Source organism: Myotis daubentonii, chromosome 4 (genome assembly GCF_963259705.1).
Source record: "Myotis daubentonii chromosome 4, mMyoDau2.1, whole genome shotgun sequence".
Classification (NCBI taxonomy): Eukaryota; Metazoa; Chordata; class Mammalia; order Chiroptera; family Vespertilionidae; genus Myotis; species Myotis daubentonii.
In genome coordinates, this window is record NC_081843.1 from 40,852,668 (window position 1) to 40,868,313 (window position 15,646).

Consider the following 15,646-nt stretch of genomic DNA (forward strand, 5'->3'; position numbering starts at 1 on the left):
AAAGGAAAGAAGACCTTCTAGTGTTTGTGTGGGTGTTTAATAAATCACCAATTCTATATCCCCTAGAAACCAGGGCAGGTCACCTGCCCACTGCCTGGAGGCAGATCTGTTCATAAGCAATTCTAGAAAGGTAAGAATTTTTTTCTTCACAATCTAATTGAGCAGCCAGAAAGTTTCTCGTCATGTCTAAATTAAGTTCCTCTCCTCATAAATTAAGCCCTTTTCCAGGTATGTTTTATTTTTTATATAACTTTGATTCCTACTTTTTCACCTTGACCTTGAATAAATCTCATGTCAATGTTGGCATAGATTTAGAAAAGCTAGGACCAGGTATAGAGTTGCTTCCAAAAAATCAAAAATCCAAGAAATTATTTCTGATCCTTAATAATATAATGGAAATCAGAGGAAATAGGCACCAAAAAAAAAAAAAAGACTACAGAGTTTTCCTGTATTATTGCTTGAAGCCCGGACTTCCTCAGCTTTGTGTAATTCTGCACTAAAAATGGAGTAAAAATCTTGTTCCAGGACCTTCTGAGTACCTGGTAATCAATGCAGTAAATGCAGGGGCAGAGCTGGTGGTGGTAGTGACTGGAGATGGGATAACACCAGTTACCTGCTCCTTCTACACTATCCTCATGCTCCCAAGCTCTCCATTCCTCCTAGATTCATTTCCAGACAGGTCCTCTCCTCTACCTCACTAAAAGGTAAAATTACAAAGTGCACATATTATACAAAACTGCACTAGTATTATCAAATATATGCATGTGGATATTAGTAGGGAGACGGGTGCGCTGTTATCGTGATAAGAGATAAACATAAAATTGTCTCTTCAAAATATAGTTGAACTTCCCAATTTTGTGAAGAGAGTGGCTCCAGTTTTCTAAGCTGGTAATTATCTTAGTGTCAGTCATCAATTAGCTGATAGCCCTCTGATGTCTCTTGATTGGCTCTTGTCAAACAACACAAAACAAACACATGCAAAGCTAGCATAACAACTGTGGTTTATTCAAGTCTCTTGGAAGAAAGAGGGCAGGAGGTAGAGGCGGGTGCAAATGGAGTGTGGAGATGTTGGAACGGGAGGAAAATGCTTTGATTTATGGAAATGGTTTGGGTTAAATATGTGGTTGAGCTTGGTGTAAACCTCGATCTTTAGCCAGTTTATCCAAAAGGTTGAAGATTTAGGGCTAGGTGTTAAAGTTAGGGTTAGATCAGATTATTTGAGTGTTAGAAAGCCTACACTTTGGTTTTAGTTTTACTAAATCTGTGCCACAGGCCCTGTGATTTGCTTTTATCACGGCAGCGTGATAGAGGAGTGCTTTTACCCTTTTCCAGCTTCACCAGATCTTATTGTCTATGCCTTTTGAAGTCCAGTTGTTTTGAGAGCTAACCATTGATTTTTCAGAACTGACATAACATATGGGATAGTCACAGACTTGGAAAGTCTGAAATACAGATGATGCTCCAGGGACACAGCAAGTGCCCAAGAGTGATCTGGTCCATTGAGGAACCAATCCCTCTTCTAAAAGAAGAAAAGTTAGAAATCACCATGTGGTGCCGTATTATTGTCAATGGGACATGCACAGATTGTAAAAGCTGTACATTAAAAAATATAAAAATACCAAAACTAAAACAGAGGGTAAGTGGATATCAAGTATCTAATTTGCCCTATTTTATTTTGTTTTGACTTGAATACAGACCTATTTAGGGAGATCTAAGGACTATTATGGATTGCATTTCTCTAGTTAATATACCTTAGAAAAGGGTGGACACGACTATTTATTACTGTTTGCAGCATCAAATCTAGTTCATCTTGGATTGTGAAACAATTGGAATTAGTAACAAATCTTTCCCACCTGGCCCTAGGTGGGAAACAAATAGTAACAAATAGTTTTGTATGAGCTAAATATACTGAAAACTAAAAAAATGAGTAAATAGACAATACTTAAAACATGTGACAAATATTTTTATTGATCCACAAAGTTATCCCTGAATATTTATGTCATAAGGATCTTCTGCTAGCAGTAATTCACTTTATATGTTCATTCAGCTCAGTTGAGACAATCTTAAATTGCAATTGTGAGGTGGAAATTACAATCCCAGTAGCACTAGATAGTTAATACTTGGGATCATGATGCTTTCGATTAAATTCAGACCACCTCTGAACTTTAGACTTTCCATATTATAGCTCCTTAAAGTACTGGAAAATAGCAATAAAAATGTAAAAATAAAAATGCTCTAAAGGCTTAATATATACAAATACATTAGCTAAAGTATATCACCTGTTACAGTATAATACTGAACTTATTTCATATTAACCTCTCTTATCCAGTGACCTCAGAGTCCTATTAACTTGGTTGCTGGCATTTGTCCCACAATACATTCTAAAATACTTCTGTATTCTTGATGGGTTGTCCTCTGTAGCTGTCAGAGGACTTTGACACCCCCACCCCCACCCTCCTTCCCAGGGAAAGGTTAAAGATTTGGGGGAAGGGGAACTCTGACAATCCATGGGTTTAAAAATGCTGACTGGCACTGTTTAATGGGTTAATCTTCCCAGTATATTTTATCTCCCACAGATAGATTAAAAAAAAAAAATGAGGCTGGCCTGAGGTGTGAATGTGGTTGGCTGGGATCTTATTTTATTTTGCATTTTTTTGGAGCCACCTAGGGCCAGGTGGGAAAGATTTGTTATTAATTCCAGGGAAGAACCATTCACTTAGTGTTGGTTAAATGGTTGCCAGCGCTTGCACGTCAGTGCTGCTGGACCCGAAGACTGGAAACAAAAGGGTTACTTGTTTCCCCACCACCGCCTTTACCCCCAGATCGATTTTTCTTATTTAATCAGCGAGTAAAAAAGAGAGACAGAGCGGGGGGGGGGGGGCGGGGGGGAGGAAGAAGGGCAAAGTGGTGGGGGAGGGTTGAAAGCCAAAGCTGCTATACGGAAAATCAGTCTCGGGAGTTCGCGCTGCCGAGCCCTTGCTACAAGGAAGGGAAGCCAACAGGACGCCTGCAGCCACTGCCACACAGCCAGCACCCACCCCCTCCTCCCCGCGCCGCGCCGGTGGCTCATTTGGCTTTCTCCGCCACCGAGAGATCACATACATTATTTCCCACAAGATAACACAATCAAACTCGTATTTACCGACATCCTCCCCTCGCAGCCTGTTTGAGAATTGTTTTAATAAGTAAGTGTTTTAGGTGAATGATGTAGTAATTGAAACGGGCGCACCATCCCCCCCCCCCCTTCTTACTGCAGGAGGCTCCTCTACCCCAATCTGGTTGGAAAATAAAACGCTTTGTCTCCACAACCACCCCCCACCGCACCCCCACCCGCTCTCAGTGTGTGTTTTATACGTGTGTATTTCTCAACCCCCTACAGTAGCCCAGAGAAAGCAGCTAGCCAATGAGAGAGCCCAGTTTCATAAAAGCTGCTCTCTGATTGGCCCAGTGCGAAAGGGCAATGGGAACAAAGAAAAGTCCCTTTCAGGTATAGAGGCTGAGAGCTCCTCTTGCTCCACTCCCCCGTGTGTGTTGTGTTTCAGTCCTGATTTCAGTGTTGCAGAACAAGCTTGTGCGTGTGCACCAGGGGGATTTTTTCTTCTTTTTTTTTCTTTTAATTTTTGCTTTGATAAAAAATACACAGGACAGTCTGTGACATTTGCTGGTCCATCTTCTTTAATAATAAATTTGTTGAAGAGATTATAATTTCCAAAATAAAGCGGCTGCCACCAAATACATTCAATGCAGTTAGAAGGAAAAGGTCAACTCGATCCAATACAGACCGTAAGTACGGTTGCGTGGTGTGTCTCTGGAGCACTTAGCGGGCTTCATGCAGGGGAATGTTCGAGTTTTATGCATTGAAATGAGGAACTAGTTACAGGGCTTGGTTTTTGCATTGAGAACAACAACCCAAGAAGGGTGAATTTTAGCCAGTGGGGGGTGAAGCATTTGTAACTTCTTCACACAAATTAAGCTTGACTGGGCACTCGGGGTAACTTAGAGTAAATTACCTTTTGGGCTGTCACCCAAGGAGAAGAAAAGTGACACAGTTACATATCCTGATCTGCAATGTCCATTCTGGGGCTCACCTCCACCCCTCCCTCTCCTAGCCTCGCTGGGCAAGACCTTCCAAACCGAGCCAGGAAAATGGGGGCAAGGGCAAAACAAGACGATTTCAGTCTCCTGTCACATCCTCGTGCCCAATAATTTAATATTAAACAAGGGCATAGTCACCCATTACATGTAATGGTGATAAGGACCATTTTCCACCTCCTTAAAAAAAAGCAAGCAGCAAAACACCATTAAGGAAAGAAGAAGAAAAAAAGCCCCACCCAACCCAAACAAACCCACAAATAGTAACAATGGTGTGTTTATTACAGGACCTGGCTTGGAGCTAGCAAAATATTTTTCTTTGTTTAAGACAGGAGGGGGTTCCCTAAAACCAAAGTAGCGTCGAGGTGCCTCCCTCCCTCGCCCAGGCGTCCCTATCCCTGGCCCCTTGGGAAAGCCTACAAATTGGAGATAAGTTGAGGAAAGGTTTATAAGGTGTTTCTTTAAAACATCTGCTTTGCTCTCGTGCTCATTACATTTCACTCCTTCCGAACTTCCGAGAGCCTAGATCTGCGAGAAATGTTTCACATTCATAACTTGTAGCTGCGCCCACTGCAGGGGGTGGGTGGGTAGGCGGCGGTGGGGAGAGTGTGTGCAGGGGGAGGGAGGGGAGAGACCTTCAGCTTTTTTTTTAAAGAGCAGATCAGTATTTTCTTGATACGCTTGTCACCATTTTTGTTCTCACGACAACCAATTGAGCCCTTGATCCTCACGTGATGTGAAAGGCTTGCACTGTAACAAAATCGCTCCTTTTAGATGGTTGGTTGTTGCTAACTCGCCCATCCCCCTCTCCCAGCCCCGACATTTCCAGCAAAGCGACTCTCCACTTCCAATCCATCAACAATTCATTACTGCTTTTAGCTTCCAAACGCCAGCTAATTAAAAATACTAAGCCAAGCTCCCGGGCCATCTGACTAAACACAGGAGGGGGTGGGCGAAAGAGGAGGAGAAGAGAAAAATAAATAAAAGGGAGACGCACCGTTTGCTGTGACTATAAATGGGGAACACTGTCCTGGAGAAGGTCGCTTGAAAAAAAAAAAATCTTTTTTTTACTCTAATTATCGAATTACCGCCTGACTGATTGGCTTGAGCGACAGCGGATTTTCCCCCCGCGGGGACTATACTAGGAACTCGGTTCCTTTTTCTTAAAACAACATAAAACAGGAAAACATCACATCCCTTAGGTTTCGAAGGCTGAACCAATTTTAAACGCCGTTATTTTCCCTTCCCCACCCCAACGCCCCCCGCCCGGAGCGAGAGCTGTTATAACTGGCTCATCCGCTCGCTGAACCCTCTGCTCCCCTCCCCCTCCACACCTTTCTTTTTCTCCTCTGGCTCCGCGACTCATCCCATCCTTTCTTCCTCCTCCTCCTGCTCCCCCTCTTCTTTCCCCCTCCTTTCCTCTTAAGTTAGTTCAAGAAATCAAATCTGTCAGGACGGGCGGAAAAATGCCACTTCCCGACTAACAGGCTGAATCCAGCCCAGATTTTCAGTCCTTTCTTCTTCTTCTTTCTTCCCTTTCACTAATTTATCCCGATGTTAGCACATTCTGTCTTGTTACTAGCGGACGCCTGTAGGTTTGCTACATGGGATCATTACTTACTGATCACGGTGACTCTGAAGTCTGGAACTGAAGGCGGAATGAGAAGTTGGGAAAACTTTTTTTCTCTAAACTTTCTCTTTTTTTAAAAAAACACAATTATTCTCGATGCTTGTTAAGAGGAAAAAAAAACCTTTGGTGCTTCTGTTATGAATGTGAAACATTATCTTCCAGCTGTACAGTGACACTTTTTTTTTTTTTTTTTTTAAGGAGAAAAGGACTCCTGATCCGTTTGCCAAAAGGGGGGTGGGGAGGTGGAATAATGTTATCGAGTGATTATTCTGGCTGAGATGTGTTGTTTGGTTTCTTCCTTCTTGATCATTTGGTGTTTAAGTAAAATGAGGCACAAGCTTGTTTGCCGAGTGGAGTGGGAAAGGCATTTTGATTTGCTGGCCTAATTAAAAAATGATAAAGGATTAAAGGTAAGCAATGTCTGTGTGTGTATGTATATTTATTTATTTTTCTTGACAATCAACTGTTAAAAAGGGGCTGATCCCTTTAAAAACCGTTTTAACTGATCTTTGTCAAACACACACTCATTTGCGGTCATTGAGGCCACCTTGGCGCAGATCACTTAGAGTGTATGTCTTAATCAGGTTCCCTGTACAGTCAGTAGCACCATATTTAACAGATTGAGCAAGTCTGTGACTTGGGACTGTGGTAGAATTGTTTAGATGTATTTTTTTTTAATCGAAAGGCAGATATTTCACTTTTTATTTAACACTGTCTTTTCTATAGAGAAATGCTCTTAAAGACATGTTGTGTGTATTTCAAAAATAAAATTGTATAAACTGTTGGGGAAGAAAGGATAGGAGGGGAGGGGCTGTGTATGGGGGGGGGGTGGATTATTGGTTGTTTCTTTCTGTTCCTTACTGGGAACAAAACCCAGAATGCCCAGTTTGTAAAAAGAAATAATAAAATTAGAAATAAGGAAAATATAGCAACATCATTCTGAAACTAACCTCAGAGAACTTCCAGGGTCTGCTCTTTTAAATTGCAAGATCTGGGACATGCTTAGGGATGTTTAAAACCATGTTCCTCCCTCTTGTCTGAGTGTTCGTGCTGTGTGTCTGGGGTTGAGATATCACTTGTATGTGCTAGAAAAAAAATTCTTAAGCTCTTTTCTTTCCTTTTTTTTTTTTAAACCTGGAATTGACTCAGATCCTTAAGATATTTTAATGCTTTTAAAAAAGTGATTTTGTTTGTGTTGTTGCTAAAGGGACTTTCTTTTTTAGCTACTGTAAGATGCTTACTGTCGTGGGTATGTTTTTGGGGTTTGGTTATTTTCCTTTATACCTGATATTGGACTGTGGAGACAATACATGAGCCACTTTACTCTCCATCCTTCCCTGTACCCCTTACCGACTCCCCCAGTATTAATCCTTTTTTATTCTGGTAACACCCAGACAAGAAATATTCGACTTTTCCCCCCTTCACAGGAAAAGGTGGACCTGGACTGAAGGGTGTAAAATCCCTGGACACATTCCTGGGGCAGGAAAAAGAAGAGGAAGATTAGAAGATTTTTTTTTTTCCCCTAAGAGAAAGCCCAGCGGAGCTAAACGAATGTCCCCTCATCTCCAAAGGAAAGTTCATCGGATTTTTATTCTAGAGAGCTCATCTTCAGGATGTCAGTGAACATTTCTACTGCAGGAAAAGGTGTGGATCCAAATACGGTTGATACTTATGACAGTGGTGATGATTGGGAAATCGGGGTTGGAAATTTAATAATTGATTTGGACGCTGATTTGGAGAAGGACAGACAGAAATTTGAGATGAATAATTCCACCAATACCACTAGCAGTAGCAACTCGAAGGATTGTGGAGGTCTGGCCTCCGGTGGGGCCGGTGCTACTGCAGCCTTAGCTGATGGCCTAAAATTTGCTTCTGTTCAGCCCTCTGCTCCCCAGGGGAATTCACACAAAGAGACCAGCAAATCAAAAGTGAAAAGGAGTAAAACTTCTAAGGATGCTAATAAATCTCTGCCTTCTGCTGCCTTGTATGGGATTCCCGAGATCAGCAGCACTGGCAAGAGGCAGGAAGTCCAAGGGCGCCCTGGAGAGGCAACTGGCATGAATTCAGCGCTGGGTCAAAGTGTGAGCGGCGGCGGCGGCGGCAACCCAAACGGCAATAGTACCGGCACCGGCACCTCCGCTGTCACCGCGGGGGCGACCTCCTGCGGGAAAAGCAAGGAGGAGAAACCAGGTAAAAGCCAGAGCAGCCGAGGCGCCAAGCGGGATAAGGATGCGGGGAAATCCAGGAAGGACAAGCACGACCTGCTGCAGGGCCACCAGAATGGCAGTGGCGGCCAGGCCCCTTCTGGGGGGCACCTCTATGGCTTTGGGGCCAAGAGCAATGGAGGTGGCGCGAGCCCCTTCCACTGCGGGGGCGCTGGGAGTGGCAGCGGCGTGGCTGCAGGGGAAGTTAGCAAAAGTGCCCCGGATTCAGGGCTCATGGGAAACTGTATGTTGGTAAAGAAGGAAGAGGAGGAGGAGGAGAACCACAGGCGAATCAAGAAACTGAAAACGGAGAAGGTAGGATAAAGTCGCCTTCCTCGATCTCCCACTTTCCTCTTTGTGTGCCTCTGTGTGGGTGTGTGTGAGGGGTGTGCCGCTGTGTGCCTTGCACTTCTTATTTGTGCTTTTGGTTCCTTGTGAGATTTCTATTACGTGCATCCTCTCCCTTACCATTCGGTGTGGGGGAGCTTACTTGGGTGCAGTGTTTAGCTCTTGCTGCTGCTGCTGCTGCTGCTGCTGCTTGTGGTGCTGGTGTTTGGGTGCCCAGGTGGGAGGGCTGGGTGTTCTAAGTGCCTTTTGCCCTGCAGAAGCCTCCCGGCCAGCCAGCCAGCCATGGTGTGCTTTTAATAGAAAGCCTGTGCATGTACCCACTTGACTCTTGTCCTGGTTTCTCCCCTAAGGAGAACCGTGTTCTGTTTTAATTTACATGGCCTGGTATTTCTGGTAATGTGTCCTTAGGTGCAGGGTTCATGGTCCCTCCCTGGAGAGGTATGTAAGGATGCTAATTTACACTCCACCCACAATCCATTTTTTTTTTTTTCCGTTGGTCACTTTCACCAGAAAGTCAAAGGATCTCATCCTTGGATGGGTGGCTTTTATTGGTCCTGAATTAAACCTCAACCTTCATGTCCTTGGGTCATTGGTTTCATAACTGTGTAGAAAGACTGGGATGGTTTTGGTTGCCGCTAGGTAGGACTCTACTCTTCTTCCCTCGCCCAATTTTTAGCTGGAGATTTAAGATCTGTAGTTTGACCAGGGAGCTGAAAGATTGGTTTAAAAAAAAAAAAAAGTGAAATAGATTTGGTAGATTGGTGTTCCTGAAATGTGCTAACATAGCCAAAGGAGACCAGACTTATGTGTTGCGTTTGAGCAGTTTGGATGGTGGACTTAGGCAATATGGACCCTCCCGCCCATCTTTGTCATTGTCTAAGTCTAGTTACACACCGCCTTTGAGAAACTGCCCAGTGTTCTGCTGCTGGGTGCTGGAGGCCTGTGACTTACTGGCCTGGTGATTGTTGTGCATTGAGTAATGTCTCAGGACTGACGGTGCTCTGTCCACTGGGCAGGTTGGGAGTGAGCTGGGGGTGTGAGTGATGTTTCTATGCAACTAATCTTGAGATTAAGTCTACAGGTTGTGCCTTGCAGAAGCAAAATTCATATCATGTGGTTTGTGGCATGGTTGTTTGGAAATATGCTCATTAAATAGTTTGATTTTTGCTATTTCTAACTTGCTCAGAATTGTAAGATGTCTTTGGATAATTATTTTTGTGTACAGTGATTCGCTGCTCTCTACTTAAACCTTTGTACACCCGTGTTCGTGTGGTCAAGATTTAAGTTGGAGTACAGGAATAAAGTTTTGATTTGATGACTTTAGAAGTTGATGAAGGTGTAGATAATGCCAAAATCACGAAAATCCTCTGAACACTTTTTTTATTCCTGTCCCCTTGGTCAGACAGCATTTTATGTTGATGACTTTCGATGGGATTTTTTAAAACTCAGGTTTAAATTCTTATGTTTAAATGTGTAGTTTTGCATACTTTCTGCTAAAAGGCGTTCTGAAGTCTTCTTATTACTTAGTACAGTAGGGCATTTACTTTTGTTGCCAATAGTCTGCAAATTGCAGTTCTAATCTGCTCTAACTATCTAGATGAATTGCCCTAATCCAGTGCTCACAATGGCTGTGGTTAAGGAGTCAGAGCCATTTGATTGGATTCACTGCTGCGTGGAATGTGGGAGGTACTGCCCTTTTGCATTCCCCTTAGCCTTTTAATCTTCCAGCCAAATGTTCACATTCAACAATTTTGTTTAGCTGGCAATCGGAACATTTCAGTATCTCAAAGGCTGCTGTCATGGCAACTGAGATTAGAGCGTGGGGTCGCTTCTCCAGTTTTTGTGTTCTTTTCACTTTCCAGTCACAGAGGAAACTGGATGAAGAATGGAAAAATTAAATTATTCATATCCATGTAACTCATCTTCAGTCAGGATGGTATAAATGTGATCATGTGAATTACATAAATGAAGAGCAAACAAGTCATGATGGGGCTGGGGTGGAGGAGGGGAGAGGGCTCAGTGCATTTAGATTCACTCCACTGCCAACGAAGTCACTGGTGTTGGCGCACAGGGGCGCTTCAGGGATGGCTCGGAGGGGCAGGAATCCCACAGTGTTGGCCATTCTCTGTCAAGCTGGGACATTGGCTCAGGGACACGGTTCCATCAGGCTTCCCTCCCCACCCCAGCCCCACCCCACCCTGGAAAGGCTTCTCTGGAGCAAGCTCTCATCCTTGGCACACAGATCTGTCACTCCCTTGCACAGATGCCACCCAGGGAACTAACTGCCAATTCCACTGACTTGTGGTTGTGTAAATTAGACTTCAATTTAGAAAATACTTTCTAATGATAGGAGGATACCTATTTAGGAAGTAAAGATTTAGAAGGACAAGTGTCACCTGACAGAAATATTTCAACACTGAGGCATCTTTGAGTCTTTTTTTTTTTTGACATTTGGTACATTTTAATTTCAGTCTTGCTTGATTATGTGGGTTTGTGAAGAGTAAGTGCCTCAGAAATGGAGATGGTTAATTTTCAGCAATCAGATATGGCTCAGGATGGGCCAAATGTGAAAACCAAAGGGTGTGGGATGTGTGTGTGTGTGTGTGTGTGTGTGTGTGTGTGTGTGTGTGTGTGTTTTCTTCCTGGTTCACAGAAGATTCATAAGGCTGGCTGCCACCGGTTAATTTCACAGCATGCTTAAATGTCTATTTTTGGTGTGTTTATTCTGTTTCTTCACTACACAAAGTCATGTAAAACATGATAAATTGGACCTTATGAAATCTAATTAAATCAATGAGTGTTCTACTCCTTTATGTGGAAACCACAAGTATGTTGTAAAAGTCGCCACTCCCTTAATACGTGTACAAAATCAAAACATGCCATAATTCTAAGATGTTTGAGCTCTATTTCTATAGCCCATTTTGTGGTTAAGCCACCAGTGACATGTCTGAATAAGTAGATTTGACGTGTTGGCTTTGGTTGTTAAAACCTGCTTCTCCACCTTCCCCCGCCTTTCTTTTGAAGCATAATAGCCTGTGTTGAGGCTCTTCTGCATATATCCTCCTTAGCTGTCTTAGCAGTTTTGACTTATCAGACACAGGCCTTCAGCTGGGCTAAATGGTTAGTGTTACATGGTTTTATTTCATCGCTGGAAAATTCAAAAATACCTAGCTGATTTCTTAAAAACAACTGATAACTTGAATAGACATGAAATGCAAAGGAGATCTTACAGTTGTGCCTTAGGGGTCTGACCACTCAGTACATATTCAGAAAGGAGATTCATTCTCCAATATCATACTGCTTTCACTAAGCTGGTCCTTAACAGCCTGAAGGTGGTGTCTGCAAATGGACCTGTCTATAAAGGATATCATTCATTGTATTTTATTCTCTTGCAGAGGCCTTTTAACACTTCACTAGGGATTTCTGGCACATTTTCTAAGTGAGTGTGAGCAGTTTAAGAACATGTTTTGATTAATGAGTATTGTGGATGATATGTTTCTTCCCCCATATATAGTGCCCCCTACAAATTCTGCTTAGAGAGTGCAGTTTATCTACTGTGAAATAAAAGGGCAGAAAGGTCACTTGCTATAATTAAAGAACAAAGTCCATTGTTGTCAGACAGCAAACTGTTTTGAAAGCTACACAAGGGAGTTAGCTGTTAAAAACGTTGGTAACTAAGGGTGGCTCCCAATCAGCGTGGATCCATCTCCTTACTTTTCTTTGGTCTTCCTCAGAGGGTAACAGGGCTTTGGAGGTGGGTGCAGGGGGGCTGACCTTTCCCCAAGGAAGTCTTCTGTGAGAACCCATGCAGCTTGGAGAATGTGCATGACTTGCGCACACCGCTGAGTTCTGAGCATAGTATCTGAAAGCTGCTGGGTTTGCTGGAGAGATTTAAAAAATCCTTCAACTGATCAAGTTAGTGCTAAAAGGAGATAAATAATGCTTAGCAACTTTAATAACTTTGCAAATAGTCTGTAAAAAAAGGTGTGTGTTTGGGAGTGGGGGTGGGGAAAGGAATTGATTGTCCAGATGTCAGGAGGTTAAGAATGCTCTTCAAGTGAAATTGCTTGGCTGCAAGATGGTTTTAATTAGAGTGTTATAAAGACTTATTTTTCCTAAGCAGCATTTTATAGTTAGTAAATGAAATGTATGCCGAAAGTGCTAAGCAGAAATCTCCCTAACCACAGAGGTGTTCAATAACCAGATTCAAACAACATGGAAAGTACCATCTGTTCTTCGTTTTCAGCATGAAAAACAAGGATTGAATGGTTGAGATTTGCTCCAATTTTGACTGTGTCTGTTTTTTTTAATTTAAAAAAGTTCACCTGGTACTTCATAGAAACTTGAAATTGCAGTAATATGAGCAACACTGTGAAAACACATGTTTCTACATTTATTCTAACCAGTTCCACTTTTATTTAAAAGATTTCCAGAAGCCCAGCCATTGAACACTTTCTAATGGTTATTCGGTTCCTGCAGGCAATCACAACGAGAGGTCAGTTCTTCAAAGATCTGACTGTTTAGTCAGTACCTGAATTATTCTGTCAATTTGCTCCCTGGAGGCAAGGGGAGGCAAGGGGAGCAAAGGCTCGCACAGGCCAACTCTGGTTGGCATTTATCGGTTAATCTAATTGTAGGTGATAGGGCAGGGGACTGGTGTTTACTATATGGAGACCTTACGCTCCTTAAGAGCTGTAGTCTAGGATTGTTGGTAACGAGGGATCTATTTTTTCAAGGATGCTAACTTCTGAGTCCTTGATTTTTAGGAGGGAGGCTTTTGAGTTCTGGTTTTTAGTAAGAGCCCTGGGTAAAACATTATCCGGCCTTTGTTTGAGGTCTTTTATAGAAGCTAATAACTGGGCTTGTGCCTCCCTGAGATAAATGACATTATCTCTGAGTGGGCTGACAGGAAACAGACATGTTAATGGTGAAGCTGCGGGGAGGATCTGCTCCGGTTCTGACAAAAGAGTGGAGAAGGGACCCCTGGTTGTGGTCATTAACACATAATGCATTCTTGCTCTTCCTAAGAGGCCCTTGATAATTGGAAAGCTATTTTAGCCACAAGCACTTAAATCATAAATCTACTACTCCTAGTCCCCCTGCATTCTTAAAAGTAGCAAAGTAATGTGTTTTTTGTTAACAAGTGTGTGATCTGGTTTTTTAAATGGTGGCACCTCTGGGCTGGCCCATAGTGACATTTGGGAGACCTGTGCTTCTGTCTTTATCAGATGGGATCTGTCTTTGTCTTACATCATTCACAGTCATCCCTCTACTTTAATAAAGCAAAAAAGTGGACCCAAAAGCTAAAAAGAAATAATTTTTAAACTTGAAGATGTCTCATGGGAGAGAGATGAAATCCATTTTTTATAAGTGGGGGAAAAGATTTTGCTCAGTGATTTGAATGTGATGAAACCTGCCTTTTGAAGTGTATGTTTAAAAAGTCATGGGTATAATTGAGTTTCAATGCAGTTTAAACTCTGCTTCTTGAACGGAGATAATTGCCGTGTTGAACACACTCTGGAGGTGTAGAAGAGGTGGAAGGATCATGCTATTCTGTTCTTCAATATTGAGCACTGGAAGTTTTTTCATAGTAATTACTGTAGCACAACATAGTTTTGATTGCCGGCACTCTGAACTTGTCAGGAACATCGAGGGTTTTGCTTGAATACTAAACAGTTTATTCCTAAATTCCTTATTCTTAGTCTAACATTCTTGTAGAACATGGAAGCCAGAGCTAAGGAATGCTGGGCTAGCCTTCCTAGCAACATCATCGTGGAAATAACCTTTCTTCACTAGGATTGTTGTCAATAAATAATTCCCTCTTAAGCTGTACATTTAAGGTTATAGATAGGGAAAGAGAACAAGAATGATTTAAGTCATCATTATAGACGAACATAGGGATCACACTGGTGCCCTGTAACCCTGGTATTGCATAGGTGTGTGTGTATAAATGTTGTCGAATTGCATGTATAGATGTGGGATTGCGAGCGGATTGAGAGCATTGAGCTAGTTTGGGATTCTTTTTTTTCTTTTTTTTTTATGTCCCTGTTAATTTTACTCTGCTGCAGGGTAAGTGGGTCCACTGGTTTTCAGGTCTCTCTCCCAGCTGAAGTTTCACTAGGGATTGCTTGCTCTCTCTTGCAAGGTCTTTTTAATTTAAGATAAAGGTTTTGGCAACTGGAACAAAGTTTTTGCAACTGAATGAAAGGATGTTAAGCTCTTCAATTGACCAGCAGTTGGGTGGTTTGCAATGTTATTTTGAGAGGTCTAAGGACATTCCAGAGGGTAAGATGGGCACATTGCTCTTAAAGCTGAGATATGTATTATCTTCTAAATTTTGGTTAGAACTACCTTTCCGTTTTGCCAGAAGAACTGAAGTGATTACAAAGCAAATACTTCTTATATTTTATAGGTCAGTAGGCCCTGAACTACATAATACTCATCTGCTATTCAGAAGGCTTCCTTCCCCACTCCCCCCTCCTCCCCAGTGCAGCTAAAAGAGAACTCAAAGGGAATGGGTATTTCAGTTAGAACAAATGGGTTTGGAGGGATGAATAAATACTATTGCTGATTTTTCAAAGCTACTCTCTTCTGTCTCATCCCCACCCCCTCCCTAGTTTGATTATTATTCACTGTGACATTCTAGCTCAACCACTGAGCTTTTTTGCCTCCTGGGAATCCTCATTGTCAGCTAGCACCTTAAGAAAAATGTGCCTACAGGGACATTTAGGCATATTCCAATAATGCCAGATGAATGTAGCTTTTACAGTTTAAAAATATATTGATTATATTTTGTGTTGTACATAATGATTTTAGAAAGCAGATATTTAGGTTGTGGAATTGGCTTATTATGTTAACCGGAGAGCAGATGGCATGGTGCCACAGACGTATAATTTTACTTAAAGGGACTTTTAAGGTTTTGATGTGTTTTCTTTTCCTCTTATTTCCCTGATGGCTTCTTTTTATTGAAGGGTAACTTAAGGAGACCTGGTAGCAATTTTACTGCCTTCCCCTGACAGTTTGAAATAATAGCTTGGTCTTTGGTTGCACTGATCTTCTACCAGTCAACTTGATTCTGGTTTTTGTCATGTGGCAGTGAATTAAAAAAAAAGTGTTTGTTGTACGTTTTAAGAAATGGACTCTTTTATATGCCTCAATTAGCAACAGACGACAAAGTTCCTATTGGTCACACTTTCATAAACTCCTAGAAGTCATTGTTCGTCCTTTTGATTAAAGAAAAATCCTGGTTGGTTTCTTGGGAAAGCACAGCTGGCCCTTGGGCTGCCTTAGGTACACTTTTTTTGTCTTTCACATTAGTCACTGAAGGTGCAAAGGTCACATCTAAGTTGTTGGTAGTTAGTTTAGCAAGCCT

General features: G+C 42.2%; 1 protein-coding gene across 6 annotated transcripts in view; it reads left to right on the forward strand.

The window, feature by feature from the left end:
• The first annotated feature begins 3,525 nt into the window (after positions 1 to 3,525).
• Positions 3,526 to 15,646, forward strand: part of ZNF608 (zinc finger protein 608) — a 108,306-nt gene continuing 96,185 nt past the window's right edge. For 2 of the 6 annotated variants that reach the window (XM_059693745.1, XM_059693747.1), the window contains exons 1-2: positions 3,526 to 3,783; positions 7,150 to 8,241. In XM_059693745.1, the coding sequence (XP_059549728.1) occupies positions 7,336 to 8,241 (906 nt within the window). In that variant the 5' untranslated portion in view covers positions 3,526 to 3,783; positions 7,150 to 7,335. Of the gene's footprint in view, positions 3,784 to 5,401; positions 6,133 to 7,149; positions 8,242 to 15,646 lie in introns of those variants that run through there. The other 4 variants (XM_059693748.1, XM_059693749.1, XM_059693746.1 and 1 more) reach the window with 4 other exon arrangements.